Source organism: Neoarius graeffei, chromosome 1 (genome assembly GCF_027579695.1).
Source record: "Neoarius graeffei isolate fNeoGra1 chromosome 1, fNeoGra1.pri, whole genome shotgun sequence".
NCBI classification, from domain to species: Eukaryota; Metazoa; Chordata; class Actinopteri; order Siluriformes; family Ariidae; genus Neoarius; species Neoarius graeffei.
In genome coordinates, this window is record NC_083569.1 from 350,206 (window position 1) to 372,927 (window position 22,722).

Sequence of the window (22,722 nt, forward strand, 5' to 3'; positions counted from 1 at the left end):
GTGGACAGGGGCCTTGGATGGATGGATGAGTGGACAGGGGCCTTGGATGGATGGATGAGTGGACAGGGGCCTTGGATGGATGGATGAGTGGACAGGGGCCTTGGATGGATGGATGAGTGGACAGGGGCCTTGGATGGATGGATGAGTGGACAGGGGCCTTGGATGGATGGATGAGTGGACAGGGGCCTTGGATGGATGGATGAGTGGACAGGGGCCTTGGATGGATGGATGAGTGGACAGGGGCCTTGGATGGATGGATGAGTGGACAGGGGCCTTGGATGGATGGATGAGTGGACAGGGGCCTTGGATGGATGGATGAGTGGACAGGGGCCTTGGATGGATGGATGAGTGGACAGGGGCCTTGGATGGATGGATGAGTGGACAGGGGCCTTGGATGGATGGATGAGTGGACAGGGGCCTTGGATGGATGGATGAGTGGACAGGGGCCTTGGATGGATGGATGAGTGGACAGGGGCCTTGGATGGATGGATGAGTGGACAGGGGCCTTGGATGGATGGATGAGTGGACAGGGGCCTTGGATGGATGGATGAGTGGACAGGGGCCTTGGATGGATGGATGAGTGGACAGGGGCCTTGGATGGATGAATGGACAGGGGCCTTGAGGGATGGATGAGTGGACAGGGGCCTGGATGGATGGACGGGGCCTTGAGGGATGGATGAGTGGACAGGGGCCTTGATGGATGGATGGAATGATGGATGGATGAGTGGACAGGGGCCTTGATGGATGGATGGATGGATGGATGGATGGATGGATGAGTGGACAGGGGCCTGGATGGATGAATGAGTGGACAGGGGCCTTGATGGATGGATGGATGGGATGGATGGATGGATGGATGGATGGATGGACGGGGCCTTGATGGGTGTGGGGATGAGTGGACAGGGGCCTTGATGGGTGTGGGGACGGGGGCCTTGATGGGTGTGGGGACGGGGGCCTTGATGGGTGTGGGGACGGGGGCCTTGATGGGTGTGGGGACGGGGGCCTTGATGGATGGGTGGACGGGGGCCTTGATGGATGGGTGGACGGGGGCCTTGATGGATGGGTGGACGGGGGCCTTGATGGATGGGGGGACGGGGGCCTTGATGGATGGGGGACGGGGGCCTTGATGGATGGGGGGACGGGTGGACGGGGGCCTTGATGGATGGATGGGTGGACAGGGGCCTGGGTGGCTGGATGGACAAGTAGACGGGGGCCTTGGTGGATGGGGGGACGGGGGCCTTGGTGGATGGGGGGACGGGGGCCTTGATGGATGGGGGGACGGGGGCCTTGATGGATGGGGGGACGGGGGCCTTGATGGATGGGGGACGGGGGCCTTGATGGATGGGGGGACGGGGGCCTTGATGGATGGGGGGACGGGTGGACGGGGGCCTTGATGGATGGATGGATGGGTGGACAGGGGCCTGGGTGGCTGGATGGACAAGTAGACGGGGGCCTTGATGGATGGGGGGACGGGGGCCTTGATGGATGGGGGGACGGGGGCCTTGATGGATGGGGGGACGGGGGCCTTGATGGATGGGGGACGGGGGCCTTGATGGATGGGGGGACGGGTGGACGGGGGCCTTGATGGATGGATGGGTGGACAGGGGCCTGGGTGGCTGGATGGACAAGTAGACGGGGGCCTTGGTGGATGGATGGACGAGTGGACGGGGACCTTGATGGATGTGTGGCTGGTTAGATGGGGGCCTTGATGGATGGGTGGCTGGGTAGATGGGGGGATGGGTGACTGGGTAGACGGGGGCCTGGATGGCTGGATGGTCAAGTAGACGGGGGCCTTCGTGGCTGGATGGACGAGTAGACAGGGGCCTTGGTGGATGGATGGATGGATGGATGGATGGATGAGTGGACAGGGGCCTTGATGCATGAGTGGACAGGGGCCTTGATGCAGGAGTGGCTGGGTAGACAGGGGCCTTGATGGATGGGTGGCTGGGTAGACAGGGGGCTTGATGGATGGGTGGCTGGGTAGACAGGGGCCTTGTTGGATGGGTGGACGGATGAGTGGACAGGGTCCTTGATGGACGGATGAGTGGACAGGCTCCTTGATGGACGGATGAGTGGACAGGCTCCTTGATGGATGAGTGGCTGGGTAGACAGGAGCCTTGATGGATGGACTGGGGCCTTGATGGATGGGTGGCTGGGTAGACAAGAGCCTGGATGGATGGATGGATGGGTAGACGGGGCATTGATGGATGGATGGATGGATGGCTGGGTAGACAGGGGCCATGGATGGATGGATGGATGGGTAGACAGGGGCATTGATGGATGGATGGTTGACTTGATGGTTGGATCGATGAATGGAATCTGTGACTTGATGGATGAGTGGCAGGGTCCTGAATGGATGGACCAGTGACTTGATGGACAGATGGAGAGATTTTTATTTTTATTTTTTATTTTTTTCTGTGTGTTTGTGTAGTTTGATGTTTGTTTGAGTGTTTTTGTCTGCCGGTTGTGGTGTAGCTCCGGACCCAGTTTTGGGCGTAAGTTCCCTCCAGGCCTTGGTTCGCTGTGGGTGATGACTGTGCTCCCAGCTATGGACTGCAGTGGGGTCGTTGCTCATTTTAACATCGTGGTTATCCAGTGCCCTGTGCTTTAATGCTTGGTGTGATGTTCCGAGCGATGTTGCTCAGTGGCGTCGCGGCGGCTGTGCAGGCGGTTTGGGACATACCAGCGCTCTGCGTGGCGGTGCTTCTGTGCTCGCTTTGTGGATCCATGGCATGGTGTTCGAGCGATGTTGCTGGCGGCATCACGGCGGCTGTGCTGGTGGTGTGGGACTTGTTTTCGTGCACCTTCTGGTGGGACTGTGGCTGCTACACCACTGGAATGATATCCTGACCCCATTTGGTGGACTTTTTTTCCCCCCCTGTCTATAATTGTAAAGCGTCCTTGGGTTTTTAGAAAGGCACTATATAAATTGAACCTATTATTATTATTATTATTATGGGTGTTGTAGGCGGCACGGTGGTGTAGTGGTTAGTACTGTCGCCTCACAGTAAGAAGGTCCGGGTTCGAGCCCTGTGGCCAGTGAGGGCCTTTCTGTGCGGAGTTTGCATGTTCTCCCCGTGTCCGCGTGGGTTTCCTCCGGGTGCTCCGGTTTCCCCCACAGTCCAAAGACATGCAGGTTGGGTTAACTGGTGACTCTAAATTGACCGTAGGTGTGAATGTGAGTGTGAATGGTTGTCTGTGTCTATGTGTCAGCCCTGTGATGACCTGGCGACTTGTCCAGGGTGTACCCCACCTTTCGCCCGTAGTCAGCTGGGATAGGCTCCAGCTTGCCTGCGACCCTGTAGAACAGGATAAAGCGGCTAGAGATAACGAGAAATGAAATGAGATTGTGGGTGTTGTGTGAGATCCTTGATGGATAGAATGGGTCATTTGGATGGATGGATGGATGGATGGATGGATGGATGGATGGACAGGGGCCTTGATAGATGGAAGGATGGTTGACTTGAGGGTTGGTTAGATGAATGGAATCTGTGACTTGATGGATGAGTGGACAGGAGCCTGAATGGATAGACCAGTGACTTGATGGAGGGATGGAGGTTGGATGAGATCCTTGATGGATAGAATGGATGGATGGAAGTAAGCCTTGGTGGATGAATGGGTGTCATGATTTGATGGATGGATAGAAGTAGGCACATTACACATGTTCAAGAACAGTACAGCACTCTCTACTAAACCCTGTGTGTGTGTGTGTGTGTGTGTGTGTGTGTGTGTAGATGTGCAGTACCTGGCTCTGAGGGAGGATCTGGAATCTGATGCTCGAGATTTTGAAGCTCCCACATGGAGTTTATCTGTAGATCAGCTGTATGTGAAGAGTTTCTCTAAAGATGCGGTTAAGAGACAAGACGTCATCCATGGTGAGTGAGTTAGTTAGTTAGTTTAGTTGCCATAGTTCTGTGGCAACCCATAGGACTGTATGGTAAATATTTTGAAACTTGGTAGACTAATTGGGGACACCCCCCCGATTCTTTTCACTGAGTTTAACCAGCACCTTGAATGCTTTTGTGCCTCCAAGGGGTCAAATTTGGAGGCATGTTTACACAAGTAATTTTTGAACCTTATGCCTGATTTTCAAACATGAGGTACTGTTTGAGTCCATTGTTCAAGTCAAGTTTAAGGCAGTTCAACATCAATTTCTGCTATACTGGATTCTATCAAAAATGCTAAAAACTTTTCACAGGCCACAAGTTTTGTCCAATCTTGACAAAATTTAACATGGACCATCTTTTGACCGAGCCTCCTGAAAGTTATTAGTTGGTGTTTCAATTTTGCAAAAGCATTCACCCATTTCAGCCAATTAAAATGAGTGACAAAGCCATCAAACAGGAAGTGAGCTCATATCTCAGCCAATCTTTGGTCAGTTGACAAGAAACTTGTTGTGAGCGCATACAGTCATGGCAACTCTGCCCTGATGTTCTGATTGGCCCCCTTATTGCTGCTTGCAGCTATATTTTGTTGTTGTTGTGATTTCAGAGTTGATCCAGACGGAGATAAACCACGTGCGGACGCTGAAGCTCATGCTGAGTGTGTATCAGCGTGAGCTGCAGGACTCGCTACTGATGGACGAGTCTCAGCTCGAGCGTCTCTTTCCTCGCCTGGACCATTTACTGCACGAACATCAGAACTTCCTGCAGAGGCTGAAAAACCGACGCAGAATGTGTCTGGAGGCAGGAAGTGACAAAAATTACTGCATCAGTAACATAGGAGACATCCTCATCACTCAGGTTCTCACACACACACAATGTTCCGAGGTTCAACATTTTGATCAACCCTGTTTTTACTTTTCCATTGTGTGTGTAGTTTTCAGGTGATCTCAGAAGCAGGCTGCAGGACAGTTATGGTGTTTTCTGCAGTCGTCACACCGAGGCAGTGAATCTTTACAAAGAACTGCAGAACAATAAAAAGTTTCAGAGTCTGATACGGGTGAGTGACCCGTGTAGAATTACCTTTCATTAAAGGGATAGTTCAGGATTTTTGACATGAATCTATATGGTATCCCCGTCAGCAGTGTCGTGCATCCACACTGACTTACCCCCGACAGTGTTCTGTGAGCCTAGATATTGTCCAGTGTTGGTCAGTGCACAAGTAGTTCCGGCAGGTTTCCTGGGGTCTGCAAAGTAACACGCTTTTCTTCTCAAAACAGCTCGTGTTCGAATGAGTGATTTATTAGCATAACAAAACCCTTGTAGTCCAAAAAGTCACACCTTGTAATTGCTTGGGGCTACTTTCTCTCAATAGCGATCAGTGCGCGCTGTCACTGTTAACAGTTGTGTGCGAGCTAGCCAACAACTTTCATTAGTTGTTCGACAGTGTTTAGCAGCAGCAAATTGCTTTCCTCCTCAGTATACAAGTGCGCTTCCATGGCAGGGAAAAAGAAACTACCACTGCTGCCTATGTTTTTGCTCCGTGTCATGGCTGAATCCTGAATGACTCCTATTTGTATAAATAGGGCACTACATAGGCAGCAGTGGTAGTTTCTTTGTCCCTGCCATGGAAGCGCACTTGTATACTGAGGAGGAAAGCAATTTGCTGCTGCTAAACACTGTCGAACAACTAATGAAAGTTGTTGGCTAGCTCGCACACAACTGTTAACAGTGACAGCGCGCACTGATCGCTATCGAGAGAAAGTAGCCCCAAGCAATTACAAGGTGTGACTTTTTGGACTACAAGGGTTTTGTTATGCTAATAAATCACTCATTCGAACACGAGCTGTTTTGAGAAGAAAAACGTGTTACTTTGCAGACCCCAGGAAACCTGCCGGAACTACTTGTGCACTGACCAACACTGTACAATATCTAGGCTCACAGAACACTGTCGGGGGTAAGTCAGTGTGGATGCACGACACTGCTGACGGGGATACCATATAGATTCATGTCAAAAATCCCGAACTATCCCTTTAATATTCAGTACCTGCTTTGGACTCCGCCTCCTTTTGGACTGGTCTGTCTCTCAGTGGGCAGCGTCATGTTCGGATACGTCCGTGTCCTCATGCGTCATCACCTTTACCTGCTCACCTGACGCAGGTTGATCAGATTAGCTGTAGTCAGATTTCACACCAGTGTAGATATTTTACACAAACATCGCTGTTCCCGAGATTACACGGCGAGCAAATCAGAAACAAGCTGCATAACTTCACATGGTCGCGTAGTATTAGCCACAGATTGACTTGTAGCATGTCTTAAGAAAAGGAAAAAAACAAACAAACAGTGAGATGAGTGAAGATCAGACGTGACCAGCAGAGGAGCGACGTTGAACCTGATCCAGGCGGCTTGGTTTCATTCACTGTTCTGAATATTAGAAGATAGAACATGAGTCACAAGTTGGGTTCGTTGTATTTGAGCTGCTTTTGCCATGTTGATTTGTACAACTCCGATTCCAAAAAAGTTGGGACAAAGTACAAATTGTAAATAAAAACAGAATGCAATGATGTGGAAGTTTCAAAATTCCATATTTTATTCAGAATAGAACATAGATGACATATCAAATGTTTAAACTGAGAAAATGTATCATTTAAAGAGAAAAATTAGGGGATTTTAAATTTCATGACAACAACACATCTCAAAAAAGTTGGGACAAGGCCATGTTTCCCACTGTGAGACATCCCCTTTTCTCTTTACAACAGTCTGTAAACGTCTGGGGACTGAGGAGACAAGTTGCTCAAGTTTAGGGAGAGGAATGTTAACCCATTCTTGTCTCATGTAGGATTCTAGTTGCTCAACTGTCTTAGGTCTTTTTTGTCGTATCTTCCGTTTTATGATGCGCCAAATGTTTTCTATGGGTGAAAGATCTGGACTGCAGGCTGGCCAGTTCAGTACCCGGACCCTTCTTCTACGCAGCCATGATGCTGTAATTGATGCAGTATGTGGTTTGGCATTGTCATGTTGGAAAATGCAAGGTCTTCCCTGAAAGAGACGTCGTCTGGATGGGAGCATATGTTGCTCTAGAACCTGGATATACCTTTCAGCATTGATGGTGTCTTTCCAGATGTGTAAGCTGCCCATGCCACACGCACTAATGCAACCCCATACCATCAGAGATGCAGGCTTCTGAACTGAGCGCTGATAACAACTCGGGTCGTCCTTCTCCTCTTTAGTCCGAATGACACGGCGTCCCTGATTTCCATAAAGAACTTCAAATTTTGATTCGTCTGACCACAGAACAGTTTTCCACTTTGCCACAGTCCATTTTAAATGAGCCTTGGCCCAGAGAAGACGTCTGCGCTTCTGGATCATGTTTAGATACGGCTTCTTCTTTGAACTATAGAGTTTTAGCTGGCAACGGCGGATGGCACGGTGAATTGTGTTCACAGATAATGTTCTCTGGAAATATTCCTGAGCCCATTTTGTGATTTCCAATACAGAAGCATGCCTGTATGTGATGCAGTGCCGTCTAAGGGCCCGAAGATCACGGGCACCCGGTATGGTTTTCCGGCCTTGACCCTTACGCACAGAGATTCTTCCAGATTCTCTGAATCTTTTGATGATATTATGCACTGTAGATGATGATATGTTCAAACTCTTTGCAATTTTACACTGTCGAACTCCTTTCTGATATTGCTCCACTATTTGTCGGCGCAGAATTAGGGGGATTGGTGATCCTCTTCCCATCTTTACTTCTGAGAGCTGCTGCCACTCCAAGATGCTCTTTTTATACCCAGTCATGTTAATGACCTATTGCCAATTGACCTAATGAGTTGCAATTTGGTCCTCCAGCTGTTCCTTTTTTGTACCTTTAACTTTTCCAGCCTCTTATTGCCCCTGTCCCAACTTTTTTGAGATGTGTTGCTGTCATGAAATTTCAAATGAGCCAATATTTGGCATGAAATTTCAAAATGTCTCACTTTCGACATTTGATATGTTGTCTATGTTCTATTGTGAATACAATATCAGTTTTTGAGATTTGTAAATTATTGCATTCCGTTTTTATTTACAATTTGTACTTTGTCCCAACTTTTTTGGAATCAGGGTTCTAGATAAATCAGTTTAATTTTCATGTAAATCAGTTCCATTTGCAATTGTAAATGGGGGATCAGTTAGAACGTTTGAGCAGCTCATGCTCTCTCCAGCAGTACAGCGGTGAGATTACTGGATGATCTTGATGTAGAAGTGATTGTTTGGGGTGAGAGGGACTCGGCGTGTGAAGTGTAACCTCGCGGTGCTGAATGTGTTCAGAGAATCGGCCAGCTGTCGATCGTCAGGAGGCTGGGCGTTCCCGAGGGGATCCTACTCATCACACAGCGCATCACCAAATACCCTGTCCTGGTGGAGCGCATTATTAAAAACACTGAAGGTAAAGAATCACCTTTTACTTTCTGCTGTTTTAGTCAGAAATGTTTGATTGCACTTGTTAATCTTCATATCCTGTGAACCTGCACCCTGATCATCAGCACCCTGCTAATCCAAGCAAATATCTCGGTGTTTGTGTTTTGCGTCAGCGGACACACAGGAGTACGAGGACCTTCTCAATGCTCTGGAGTGCATTAAGGACACAATCTCCACCATCAACACGCAGGTCCATCAGTATGAGCAGCTGCGGGAAATCGCTGCTCACCTCGATCCCAAATCCTTCAGCAGGATGAGCAACGGCAAGACGTTCCGCAGAGACGACCTGCTGCAGAACGACAGGAAGCTGCTGAGGGAGGGCAGACTGACCTGGAGACCCCAAAACAGGTCCAAAGGTGGGAAAATATCCGCTTAAAATCGCCGGCACTCAGTCGCAACATGTTTATCTTTTCTGTCGCCGATCTGGATCATGTGTACTGCAAAAAAAAAAAAAATTATATCTAGTATAACTCGCATTTCACTTCATTAAACTGTTTTTAAATAGGATTGAATTTATTTATTTAAGTCTTGAAATTTTCTTATTCTTTTGCTAAATAATTAGCTTATTTCTAGAAAGAAGAAAAAGTATCTGCCAAAAGAAAGAATAATGCATTCAGATGAGTAAATGCATCATTTTCCCCCCCGAAGATGTCCTGTTTCCAGTGTGGCTGGGACTCGGGGCAGGGTGGGGAATGAGCTCAGGTTATCGCTCACAAAATGGGCTCAACAGCTTCAGTTGGGGGGGAAAAACGTTCTTGGAAGGTCTGAGATTCCCTGATCCCAATGTTCCAAGGGTCTGATATTCCCAGCTCAGTATGTTCCTGGGTCCAGGTTTTCCAGGCCCCCCGTGTGTTCCTGTCTCTAATCTTCTCAGGTTTCCCGGGGCGTGGTTGTCCCAGGGCTGGGTGTGTCTGTACATACTGCCCCCTGGTGGTCTCACTGGGTGTTTCTGTGTAAATTGAACACTGATGGTGGTTTGTGTTTGGTAGTGTTGGATGTCATCATGGTTCTGCTGCCTGATTTACTACTGCTGCTGCAGCAGGAGAAAGATCAGAAATACATATTCGCTTCTCAGGTGAGCGCGTGCGCACACACACACACACACACACACACACACACACACGACCTTCATACGTTCACAAATGTGAGTGCAGGATGATAAAGTCTGTCTTACACTCTGCTGATCACACACTGGCCTGGGCTTTCTGTAACCTGAGGGGTGTGTGTGTGTGTGTGTGTGTGTGTGTGTGTGTGTGTGTGTGTGTGTTAGGATGGGAAGCCTGCTGTTCTTCCCCTGTCCAGGCTGATCGTGAGGGAAGCGGCTCACAGTGACCTGGTGATGTATTTGATCTCAGCATCTGATGTAAAAGCCGAACTGTATGAGTTCCACACCTCGACAGCTGAAGAGCGGCACAGCTGGAGACAGCAGATCTGGGAAACGATCGAGAAGTGAGTACAGTATAATAAACATTTAGTTATCAGAATCACTTTTATTGCCAGGTATGTGAACACACACGAGGAATTTGACTCCAGTTTCACTTCGCTCTCTCAGTACAAACAGATTAAAAAAAGCGTAGACAAAAAACAAACAAAAAGCTATGCACATGTAGAAGGGTAAATATATGTATAGACAAGGGGGGGAAATATATACACACAGTGGTGCTTGAAAGTTTGTGAACCCTTTAGAATTTTCTACATTTCTGCATAAATATGACCTAAAACATCATCAGATTTTCACACAAGTCCTAAAAGTAGATAAAGAGAACCCAGTTAAACAAATGACAAAAATATTATACTTGGTCATTTATTTATTGAGGAAAATCATCCAGTGTTACATATCTGTGAGTGGCAAAAGTATGTGAACCTCTAGGATTAGCAGTTAATTTGAAGGTGAAATTAGAGTCAGGTGTTTTCAATCAATGGGACGACAATCAGGTGTGAGTGGGCACCCTGTTTTATTTAAAGAACAGGGATCTATCAAAGTCTGATCTTCACAACACATGTTTGTGGAAGTGTATCATGGCATGAACAAAGGAGATTTCTGAGGACCTCAGAAAAAGCGTTGTTGATGCTCATCAGGCTGGAAAAGGTTACAAAACCATCTCTAAAGAGTTTGGACTCCACCCATCCACAGTCAGACAGATTGTGTACAAATGGAGGAAATTCAAGACCATTGTTACCCTCCCCAGGAGTGGTCGACCAACAAAGATCACTCCAAGAACAAGGCGTGTAATAGTCGGTGAGGTCACAAAGGACCCCAGGGTAACTTCTAAGCAACTGAAGGCCTCTCTCACATTGGCTAATGTTAATGTTCATGAGTCCACCATCAGGAGAACACTGAACAACAATGGTGTGCATGGCAGGGTTGCAAGGAGAAAGCCACTGCTCTCCAAAAAGAACATTGCTGCTCGTCTGCAGTTTGCTAAAGATCATGTGGACAAGCCAGAAGGGTATTAGAAAAATGTTGTTTTGTGGACGGATGAGACCAAAATAGAACTTTTTGGTTTAAATGAGAAGTGTTATGTTTGGAGAAAGGAAAACACTGCATTCCAGCATAAGAACCTTATCCCATCTGTGAAACGTGGTGGTAGTATCATGGTTTGGGCCTGTTTTGCTGCATCTGGGCCAGGACGGCTTGCCATCATTGATGGAACAATGAATTCTGAATTATACCAGCGAATTCTAAAGGAAAATGTCAGGACATCTGTCCATGAACTGAATCTCAAGAGAAGGTGGGTCATGCAGCAAGACAACGACCCTAAGCACACAAGTCGTTCTACCAAAGAACGGTTAAAGAAGAATAAAGTGAATGTTTTGGAATGGCCAAGTCAAAGTCCTGACCTTAATCCAATGGAAATGTTGTGGAAGGATCTGAAGCGAGCAGTTCATGTGAGGAAACCCACCAACATCCCAGAGTTGAAGCTGTTCTGTACAGAGGAACGGGCTAAAATTCCTCCAAGCCGGTGTGCAGGACTGATCAACAGTTACCGCAAACGTTTAGTTGCAGTTATTGCTGCACAAGGGGGTCACACCAGATACTGAAAGCAAAGGGTCACATACTTTTGCCACTCACTCACAGGTATGTAATATTGGATCATTTTCCTCAATAAATAAATGACCAAGTATAATATTTTTGTCTCATTTGTTTAACTGGGTTCTCTTTATCTACTTTTAGGACTTGTGTGAAAATCTGATGATGTTTTAGGTCATATTTATGCAGAAATATAGAAAATTCTAAAGGGTTCACAAACTTTCAAGCACCACTGTGTATATAAATACACACACTTTTTTTTTTTTTTAATCTTTTGGTGCAAAATGGTGCATAGTGCAAGGATGACTTGGTAAATATAAATATACAGTGTGCACAGAATGACGGGATGAGTGTGCAGATATTTCACAGTTGATGTCGCTGATATTTGAGTCCGGTTTTAGCTGTTCATCACAGAGACAGCCTGAGGGAGAAAACTGTTCTGTCTGGTTGTTTTTGCGTGCAGTGATCTGTAGCGTCTCCCGGAGGGGAGAAGTTTAAACATATGGAAAGTCTGTTAAATAAATTTAAAATAAAATGAAACCATAAATGTCAAAACTAAGGAAGAACACAATTATTCTTTAATGTATTTAGTTTTATTTAGAGTTTGTTTTGATGATCAGTGTTTCAGTACGTCCCTCACCCGTCTCTCTCTCTCTCACTGTGTCCCTCAGGTGTCCGCATGTGGACGAAGAGCTCATGGAGCATGAAAACGTTTATCCTGAAAAACTCCAAGCGCTTTATGGTAACAGTACAGTTACAGCACAGTAATACACACACAATAATAAACATTCACGTGTGTGTGTGTGTGTGTGTGTGTGTGTAGACCAGCTGTGTAAGAAAGATGGTCAGATTGAGGAGATCCTCAGGCAGAAGCTGCAAATTATTTCTGACCTGTCGGAGGTTTCGACGGAGAACTCGACTACAGTGAGACGCCTGCTGCTGCGAGGTTCTGCTCCTGAGCTCCTACAGGGGGAGCTGCTCATCAACACTGCCATCAGACAGGGTGGGTTCGCTCACTCGCTCACTGTCTCTTTAAACGATGATCAGATGGTCTGTGTTGGTTTTTTTAACCCTTTGGGCTCTGAGGGTATTCTTTCTGGCACTAATGATTGTCACACTCTGGTTTTGTCAATTTCAACAAATCTAAGCAGTATTTTCAGTCATATGACTTTTTTTTTTCATATCCAGCACAAGTTCAGCTACAATAATATCTCTGTAGTCTGTATGTCATGATTGTACTTTAAAAAATACCAGATAAACGAAGATGATGTAAAAAGCAGTTTTAGAACTGTGTTGGAATGTGTGTAAAAACATGACCTTTAACCATAGTGTCGAACCGTTTTGGTCACTTGAGGTGATTCTGTCCAGTCTGATCAAGCACAAAAATTTGCTCCATTGATTTGGACAATTAACTGGCCGTCAAAAAATGTATTTCCTGTTGTTTTGGGATAAAAGGCTGGGAGTGGGAGGGGTATTCAATGAGAAGGGTAAAAAATTCTATTCCATTCCATGAAAAGAGTGAAAACTCCTCCCAGTGCCGACTCTTAATCCCATCAGGTCGAGTCCCGATGGGTAAGGTCATGTTTTTTCACACATTCCAACACAATTCTAAAACTGACTTTTACAACACCTTCATTTATCTGGTTTTACTCTCTCAACTCGAAATCAAGCTAAATTAACTATTTTTGAGGAAAATACTTTTAACTCTGGAAAAATTGCTCAGTCATTTTTTTTTCTGTGTTTGCGCTACAGCGCAGGGATATCAACCGATCAGCCAGAGAAGAAATATTGACACTTACTCCAGCTGATTTTCAGCTGGATCAAGTCGAAATAAAAAAAAAGGCACCAGTCATCGTCAGTGTCCGAGTTCTCAAGATTGAACTGACTCGCTGTCCTGAACCGTTTGAAGCGCGTAAAATCCTCATGCCATCTCGCAACAAGTTTTACCTCCAGATAGCCTGAACTGTGTCTGACAGATTTTATCCTGTTTACGGTGGGCGTTCCTGAGAGAACCCAATCGAAACTGAGCGTGAAAGTGATCATTATGCTGTTACCGTGGGAACAGTCTTTTATGAATGTGTAAGTGTGCGCTCAGCGCTCCGACTCCGGTGACTGAGGAAGGGGACGAGTTTTAGGTTTCATCTAATTTAGGGAATTTAAAAACTATAATATTTGGCAGTGGGCACAGAGGAAGGTATAAAGTTTCTGTCGATATGTTTATCAGGCTTGTATGATTTTAAAAAAAAACTGGTGAAGATATTTATCTAAATCCATAACCTGCCGAGCTTCACCGGAGAAGTTCTCGACCCCACAGGGTTAATGATGAAAATCCACCAAAGCTATACACCTAATGCAAACAGTGTGTGTGTGTGTGTGTGTGTGTGTGTGTGTGTGTGTGTGTGTGTGTGTGTGTGTTTTCCAGCTGAGTATTTACAGAAACAGCTGATAGATGGTGAGATGAACTTTATTCCTCGGTCTGGAGAGAGTGATGATGAGCTGCGCAGAAGGTCACAAACCCTGCCTGGAAACTACAGAATGACAAAAAGTAACATTTATATCAAATATAACGTAAATGATTCTCTCACACACACACACACACACACACACACAGCGGGATGCTGTACCGTAGCTTGTGTTAACTTGAGAGTGAAGAAAATAAAAAGCAGCACTGGAGCGTCTCTTCGTACACTGTGTTGGATACGAGATGAATTTATCATCGTAACCCAGTGAAAGAAAATAATTACAGATACAGGTGTTAAAGTCGTACACGTCAACCTTTGGTCAATCAAACCTGTATAACCAACCTCCAAAATCCGTATTTCCCTTATAAAATCCTTATAAGATGCAAATTAAAATAATTTACCTAAAATTTGAATGATAATTAATGATATATCCCAGTTACTTTTTATTCAATATTAATAACAATAAACCTTCAGAATGAATACAAAGCTCCAATGTTCGACAAAAACACAAAGTGTCACTCTAATGTTCTGAATTGTCCTCCATGACAGCTTTTTTAGCGCTCTGCACCAATTGAGGTTTTTCACCTGACGTCACAGGGTCACATGACGCCCCGGTGTCCGCCATTTTGGACGGCAAGCTAGCTAATGTCAACAACATAGTAGCTGGTATGTTACTGTAGCAATGTTTACGTTCAGTCATTTGGATGACTGTTAAAACCTTTCAGTCTCAAGTTTTTCCTTTACTGGATTTACTAGTTTACTGAGATAGCGTGCGCTGGCTAGCGCGCGCTAGCTCCCAGCTTGCCCGAGCGCACTAGCTCAGTAAACTAGTAAATCCAGTAAAGGAAAAACTTGAGACTGAAAGGTTTTAACAGTCATCCAAATGACTGAACGTAAACATTGCTACAGTAACATACCAGCTATGATGATGTTGACATTAGCTAGTGCTAACAGCTAGCTGCTAGTGCACTGCTACAACACAGACACCGACCCTAATAATACAGTTCTTGGTCATTGCCTGGTAACAGCAAATTTATAACGGGCCATGTCTCAACAGACTAAGAAGTTATTTCAATGACATTTAATAACATTTTGTTTATCCTGAGGACCGAAAGTAAATGAAAATGTGAACAAACCTTAGCTGTAATAAGATGGCGACCACCGGCTCCAGGGACGACCCGCTGATGTAGGCATGTTACCCAGCCTGGTTTTTAACGACATAGGTATACAGATCATGTGGGCCGAAGTCAGGTAAAGACGAGGGCTTCGTGTACTTCCGTACGTCAGTGAACAATCCTGGTGGAAGCAGGTAAACGTCGTTCTCTAAGCCTGCTAACCTCAATTTTTGCAAATCCCTCTCCCTCTGCTCGCCCTGTAAATGCCCTACGTCGCTGGATAGTGAAGGTGTTTTCTGCATCTCGCTCCTTTTTCTTTTATGTTTTTCGTTTGTCGCATTCAAACTGATTCGTGCCGTCCAAAATGGCAGCATCACATGACTTGGTCACGTGAGTGAAATACCTCAATACCTCACGAGGCTGCACGTCACAGCAAGTGTCTGTGCTGATCTTGCCGGAGCGCCCATTCAGAATCTTTTCAGTCGCTAGTGAAAGTCGCTCAGGTGGAAATACGCTTTTCAAACAAAATGTTACTTCCCGGTTGGCGGGATTCTCGCAATGCGGTGTGCACATGATCAAAAGTGGAACGAAGTCTCGCTACCACAAGATAACGCGCGATTTCATAAGACTCTTTACTGGCTGTCTGTGGTGTACAGTACGTTTGTAAATGTTATGCGCTCTTTTATCATCGTGGGAATTGATTATAGCTCTAAATAAATATTGAAGTTTTTTTAAAGAATCCGTATAACTTTATTTGTACGCCCGTATACTACGTTTATTGAATCAAATCCGTATAAAATACGGACATTCCGTATAGGTTGACATGTATGTAAAGTTATTATGATTATTATTACTGTGTGCTGCAGGTGGTGATGGGTTTCGGTCCAGAGATCAGAGACCAAACTCAGATCCTCATCTCAGAGACCTTTACCTCGATCCACTGGAGGTAGAATCTGTGTGTAACACACACACACACACACCTACCTATCTATCTGTGTGTCTCTCTCTCTGGTCTGATCTTCATCTCTGCATGGTTTTCAGGTTGATGATGATGATGATGATGATGAAGGTTGCTCCACTCTTCCTCCTCCTCCAGCACACACCTTTAAAGCTGAGGTGTTGAACTGCTCTCACTCCCACTTTAATCATTAAAATAATACACAGTTACCCTGAACTTACTGTGTGTGTGTGTGTGTGTGTCCCAGTGGATTGAGAGTGCAGATAAAGTGATACGGACGCTGTACAGCCTGAAGGTAAAGAAAAAAAATGTATAAATTTATTTGAGAAATCATAGTTAAGTAGCGTAAAGACACTGATCAGCTGACTGAAGTGTGTGTGTGTGTGTGTGTGTGTGTGTGTGTGTGTGTGTGTGTGTCAGGCGCTGGTCTCTCAGCAGGACACCGAGTTGGAGGTTCTGCGTGCGGCTCAGTCGGAACGCGATCGTTCATCCCGTCAGCGTTTCAGCTCCATCCAGGATCAGGAGCGACAGCGCCACCTGGAGAAGCAGCGTGAGGACCTCCTCCATCTGCAGAAGATCCACATCCAGCAGAAGCAGCAGCAGGAGGCGTGGGCTCGCGAGCATCAGCGCCACCTGCTGGACATTCACGAGCGCGAACAGGAGCTGAAGTGCCGCATGGAAGAGTGTGCCAAACAGGAGGCGTGGCTGTGTGCCGAGAGGGACGTCCTGAGCCGGAGGCGGGAGGAGTACCAGCAGGACCTGGAGCGTCTGAGGGACAGCACTCGCACCGTGGAGAAGAACCGGGAGAAACTGGAGCAGGATGTCAGGAGATTCATACAACACAAGGGCCATACCAACCAGGGCGGAGCCTTGCATGCACCAAAGGTGAAATATCCTCCTTTACTATGACCACACACACAGAGTGGTCACACCTCCTAGCACTAGCCCTAGCCCTAGGACCACCCCCTCACAGGCCACGCCTCCTTCCTGTGTTCCTGTGACTGGTTTACGCTCAGTCGCCTGTTCTGTTGTGTTGCTATAGGAACAGCAGAAGGTGTTGAGTTTTATTTGTGATTAGACTTGGTTTATTTTGTGATGGACATGAACTCCTGTATATGTTCCTCTTTTGTTCAGCTCGCCGTTCCGTATTCATCTGACGATATGCTCAGCAACCGATCTCTCGTGCAGCCGGGTCTTCTACACGAGCACCCTCCGCTGGTCCCTCCTCGCAGAGAGAGCATGAGTGTGACGTCGAGCGCTAAAGCTGACGTTCCCATCCAGCTGGTGAGCACCACCAACCAGGCGCTGAAGCCCAGCAGCGTCCAGCAGCAAATCCCAACTAAACTCGCCATCAGCAAAGGAAAGGAGAAGAGCAAGAGCTCACACCATCGCACCAACAGCGCAGGTAACACACACAGTGTAGAACGGGAACACAGTAGGGCTTGAAACGGAACCCTGAGGAACTCCGAGTGTGTTCATACAGAGCTGCAGCTAAACTTCATTCACATCATCAATAAAGTTGTCGTTTTTTGGTGTTTAAATCGATTTCGCACACTTTTCTGCCACTGCACGAGTGTAACTGCTGGTGTGAGTCACCGTTCCAGGATCGTACCAACGTTACACGCTCAGATTCGTTTGATTCAGACGAGTTAAATTCAAACTAATAATGTCTGTGAAGATTCTCAGTCATCCAGGTCAGAGTAAACTGTGGGTGGTAAAAGAGAGCAACTGGACTTGCGTGAAGATTCTTGAAGACGTTTAACTTCCCATCCGAAAGGCTTCTTCAGTTCTGTCTGACTGGTAGGGAGTATCAGGTATTTATCCTCTCATGGATGAAAAGCTCATCTAAGGTGTGGTTGAGTCCTCCTGTTGGTGTGGGTCACTGGGGGCCGGGTGTGAACGGCCTAGAGAGTCGTTGGGGTGATCAATGGGTTGTTGGTTCTCTCTGTCCTCCTGTGAGTCGCTGAAAACAGCTGGGTTTTGGTGTGCATTCAGTTGTCTGGGAAGTGTGCCAAGGACTGCATTGCAGGTGGCTGATAAATGATGTCTTAGACCCCCACCTCTGTTCAGTGATGGCCGTTCCAGGTTGACCAAAATGGCTTCTTTAACTCCTCGCTCATACCAACGATCCTCTCTGGCTAAAACGCGTACGTTGCAATCCTGAAATGAGTGTCCTTTGTTGTTAAGATGAAGGTAGACAGCAGAGTCCTGGCCGGAGGAACTGGCTCTCCTGTGTTGGGCCATGTTGAGCTCTACCTTCATCTTAACAACAAAGGACACTCATTTCAGGATCGCAGCGTACGCATTTTAGCCAGAGAGGATCGTTGGTATGAGCGAGGAGTTAAAGAAGCCATTTTGGTCAACCTGGAACGGCCATCGCTGAACAGAGGTGGGGGTCTAAGAGCCTCTGCATGCTCTTCCGACAAGGCTTTCGCAGATAGCTTTTCGCAGACAGTTGTAATTTATCGCTGAGCGGGGAGTAATAGGCGTGCGCGATGTTATTCACCGCCACAACGCAAGAGGTCGTGAAATCGCTAGGAGTAGTTGGTGGGTGTGGTTAGTGGAGTGTTTATCCTCCGGTTACTTATAATGACTAGAACTGGAGTCGTATAGATGTACGTACTTCCTCACTTCCTCGATCAACCGCTCTTCGTGCTGCTCCATCTTCGCTCGTGTTTTTAAAAATGGCGGTCGTGAAAACAAAACAAACCGGGAAAGTAGGGAAGCGGAAGTGCGTGTACAGCGGATGTAGAGTGGACCAATCAGAGCCCTCTTGTGTGCAAGGCTGTCTGCGGTGGTCACAATTTTTGGGAGGTGCGCACAGAGCGTCTGCGAAGGGGGGGGCTACGCAGATGCCATCTGCGACACCATCTGCGAAGACTGCGTTGTCAGCATAAATTGGCCTTAAGACACCATTTATCAGCCACCTGGAATGCAGTCCTTGGCACACTTCCCAGACAACTGAATGCACACCAAAACCCAGCTGTTTTCAGCGACTCACAGGAGGACCGAGAGAACCAACAAACCATTGATCACCCCAACGACTCTCTAGGCCGTTCACACCCAGCCCCCAGTGACCCACACCAACAGGAGGACTCAACCACACCTTAGGATTGCTTTTCATCCATGAGAGGATAAATAGCTGATACTCCCTATTAGTCAGACAGAACTGAAGAAGCCTTTCGGATGAGAAGTTAAACGTCTTCAAGAATCTTCACGCAAGTCCAGTTGCTCTTTTACCCCCCACAGGCAAACTAATAATTGTGTGTGTGATTTCAGCCTCAATAGAAGTTTCTGAAGTTTTTCCCATTAAAGTGTCAGGAAAAGACGGAGGAAGTTTACGAGCGATGAAAACCATGAGCCGCACACACGCTGCAGGTAACACACACAGTTATTAAACACGAGTGTGTGTGTGTGTGTGTTAGTGTGAAGGAGCCGGAGTATAAATGTTTGTGTCACTCTGCTGATTTTCAGACGTTTATCCAGAACTCACTCCGAACCTGAAACCTCCACATTCAGCAAACACTCTCCGAAAATCCACTCAGCCGCAGAACCACCAGAGAACCAGGAGCGGCAACCAGGAGGACATTTTCTTCTTTTAACTCCGAATCATCTCCGAGCATTTAAACACTCGGACGCTTCGACTTCAACAGTTCAAAACAAAACAAAACATGATCAGTGGAATTTCTGTGGCTTTAAACAGGGACTGGTTTTAATTTTCGAAGCTGGTGAAGGAAAATATTTTTAATGTTTTACTCCCACTGTCATTTTACAGCACTTTCATTTTTTGTAAAAAAAAAAAAAATTTTACAAACACAAAACACTGGAGAATTCCAGATCGGAGACGTTTTTTGTAAATAACTATAATCTGTAAATATCACGACCTCACATTCAGGGAACTTAGAATATTTGAAAATGAACAACGAATCACAAAATGCTGTTCGAGAGAAGAATTATCAACATGAGCAGTTTTATTATTATTTTTTTTTGGGGGGAAGAGTTTCTGATGTTTGTAAAGATTTTTGCTTTAAAGTTTTGGCACCCAGATAGATCTGAAGCTTCAAGATGATGAATGTGTGCTTTTTTTTTTTTTTTATTTTAAATGATGTCCATTTTCTGTTTCTAAAACACCTCAGTACTTTTATAAGGCGCCCCCTAGGGGTCATGGGGGAGATTTTTTTTTTTATTTTATTTTATTATTTAAAAGAAAAAAGCAACTTGTGTTTCTTCGCAGTTCGTTTGCGTTAAATCTCACATTACAAAGGAACAGACAAGAAGCTTAAAAAGATCTCCACCGTGACCCTCGGGGGCTCCGTACTTTCAGTCTTATGTTTCAGAAAAATTTCCTTCTGGATCAAGAATTTGTCCACAAATGTTTTAGTAATGTGAGGGGTTTGTTTTTTAAATTCTGGAAAAAAGTAAGTTTGAAACCAAAAACTTTGAGTCTTAAAACTGAAAAGGGAGAAATTTAAATCTTGCATTTCTGTACTTTGTGTTTTTAAACCCTCAGAGTTAAAGCTTTGATATAAACCAACAAGGAACGTGAACATGGCTGTGTTCTAATCCTGTTTCGTGTTGACTTCCGCTCGCCACTTGGTGAGATTTACATCTTTTTAAAAATGAAAGATTTTTTTTTTTGCAGCTTACGGATGGATTTTTAGGTCAAATTTAGGTTAAAAATTACTATTCAGACAATAAACAATGCTGATTTGTTTTAATGTATAAATCTGCATCAGTGTTTTCACTTCCACATCCATCAGGTGCACAAATATAGTTTTTAAATACTGTTCTTCTTAACGTTGATTATTCCGTCGGTTTTGTGTCCGTTTCTTCACCCACACTTTGAGATTTGACCCCAAACCAATTCTAACTGCTCCGCCTGGTGTCCCAGTAGCGTGTCTGTATCCAGTTGATTGATTTGGTCTGCCTGGGTTTTCTTTTTTAATTTTTAACCACTGATTTTCCCAGAGAATGATCTGAGAGAATTTTATGAAGCAGCAGACTCCGTCTTCAGAAGCATTTGGGGTTTTAAGACACGCTCTGTGTGAGCAAACGCTTCGGTTCGAACATGGTGGAAATTTACCCAGATCATAAGTTATGATCCTTTTTGGATTAATTAAAGCCTATTTTTCGGTGGATATTTTTTGTTTGTCGTGATTGAAGCTGATAATTTGCCTCAGAAAAGCGAAATCGCTCACTCGTTAACCTTGTAGCAGCTTCGAGGCTAACGAGCTCTGCTAACCCCACAGTGCTGTTGATTAAATTAAAACCAGCCATTCTGGAACATTTTCAAACAGCTGTTCATCTGTTTAAAGCTCAGAGGTAAAGGTTTTCAATTTTATGCACATTTGAAACTTTATATGTTAAAAAAAACCCTCTGTAATTTTCTTCTGGTCCCGAGAAGTATTGTTAATAAGTAATAATTAAAATAAGTTAGTGCGGATCGCGGCGAATTTCTGCGACCACTCGGCGCATGACGTCATTTTAGCCAAACAACCCACTCGAGTTGAGTCCACTTCCGTTTACTTACATTGCCGCTCGGCTTGAGTGCAGACGTGCGTTCAGGAATTTCCAAAGGAAACCCCCATGCCTTATTGTTGTGCAGTGAACTGTAACACCGGGACTGGTTCAGGAAGAAGCTTTTACCTTTTTCCGGAAGAGGAGACGAGGCAGAGAGAGTGGATTGTGCGCGTGAAACAAAATCAAGCAGTCAAAGAAGAAACGGAGCAGCAACGCTCAAGCAAAAAGGAGAAGATTGGAGGGAAACATTTTTTACTTTTGCTTGCAATTGACAAGTCAAGAATCCTGAGGGATCCTGTACAATCACTGTGGAAATGAGACAAAGGGATATTTCCTCGCTTGGACTCAGCTATAAATAGTCTAATGCCGCGGATGGCAGGCTAATGTGGATGACGCGGTCATTTACCTGCTACACCGGTCACTTTTGCACCTGGAGGGCACTGGGAGCGCTGTGAGAGTCATGTTCTTTGACTTCTCCAGTGCTTTCAACACAATCCAGCCATCACTGCTTAGGGGGAAGCTGGAGGGAGCTGGTGTCGACTGCCACCTGGCTGCATGGATCATCGACTACCTCATTAACAGACCGCAGTATGTGAGGCTCCGCGACTGTGTGTCTGATGTGGTAGTCTGCAGCACGGGGGCTCCACAGGGTACAGTGCTCTCTCCTTTACACTTTACACATCTGACTTCAGCTACAACACAGACAGCTGCCACCTCCAGAAGTTCTCAGATGATGCAGCCATCGTTGGACGCGTGTCAGAGGGGGACGATCTGGAGTACAGAGAGGTCATCGCCAACTTTGTCGCCTGGTGCGAACTGAACCACCTGCGCATCAACGCCAGCAAGACAAAGGAGGTGGTGATCGATTTCAGAAGGACGGCTCCTCAAATTGCACCAGTGAACATCCAGGGTTTGGACATTGAGATCGTGGAGGAGTACAAATACCTGGGTGTTTGACTGGACTGGACTAACAACACAGATGTCCTGTACAAGAAGGGCCAAAGTCGTCTCCACCTGTTGAGAAGACTGAGGTCTTTTGGTGTGTGCAGGACACTGCTTAGGACTTTTTATGACTCTGTGGTAGCATCAGCGATTTTCTACGCTGTGGTCTGCTGGGGCTGTGGAAGTTCAGAGAGGGACAGGAAGAAACTTACAGTAATAAACTGCTCAGAAGGGCTGGCTCAGTCTTGGACTGTCCTCTGGACTCCATTGAGGTGGTGGGTGAGAGGAGGATGTTAGCCAAGCTGACCTCAATCATGGAGAACCCCTCTCACCCCCTACATGAGGCTGCGGGGGCTTT

The 22,722-nt window shown here is 46.0% G+C and overlaps 1 protein-coding gene across 4 annotated transcripts in view; it reads left to right on the forward strand.

Annotated features, from left to right (window-relative positions):
• Positions 1 to 21,040, forward strand: part of arhgef18a (rho/rac guanine nucleotide exchange factor (GEF) 18a) — a 41,150-nt gene extending 20,110 nt beyond the window's left edge. Inside the window, exons 3-19 of one of the 4 annotated variants that reach the window (XM_060927148.1) lie at positions 3,732 to 3,872; positions 4,489 to 4,739; positions 4,816 to 4,938; positions 8,187 to 8,304; positions 8,450 to 8,692; positions 9,326 to 9,411; positions 9,607 to 9,785; positions 12,039 to 12,109; positions 12,191 to 12,370; positions 13,790 to 13,912; positions 15,811 to 15,901; positions 15,994 to 16,060; positions 16,150 to 16,197; positions 16,323 to 16,787; positions 17,037 to 17,307; positions 19,182 to 19,280; positions 19,377 to 21,040. In XM_060927148.1, the coding sequence (XP_060783131.1) occupies positions 3,732 to 3,872; positions 4,489 to 4,739; positions 4,816 to 4,938; positions 8,187 to 8,304; positions 8,450 to 8,692; positions 9,326 to 9,411; positions 9,607 to 9,785; positions 12,039 to 12,109; positions 12,191 to 12,370; positions 13,790 to 13,912; positions 15,811 to 15,901; positions 15,994 to 16,060; positions 16,150 to 16,197; positions 16,323 to 16,787; positions 17,037 to 17,307; positions 19,182 to 19,280; positions 19,377 to 19,504 (2,684 nt within the window). In that variant the 3' untranslated portion in view covers positions 19,505 to 21,040. Of the gene's footprint in view, positions 1 to 3,731; positions 3,873 to 4,488; positions 4,740 to 4,815; positions 4,939 to 8,186; positions 8,305 to 8,449; positions 8,693 to 9,325; positions 9,412 to 9,606; positions 9,786 to 12,038; positions 12,110 to 12,190; positions 12,371 to 13,789; positions 13,913 to 15,810; positions 15,902 to 15,985; positions 16,061 to 16,149; positions 16,198 to 16,322; positions 16,788 to 17,036; positions 17,308 to 19,181; positions 19,281 to 19,376 lie in introns of all 4 variants that reach the window. The other 3 variants (XM_060927141.1, XM_060927162.1, XM_060927155.1) reach the window with 3 other exon arrangements.
• Positions 21,041 to 22,722: the final 1,682 nt, after the last annotated feature.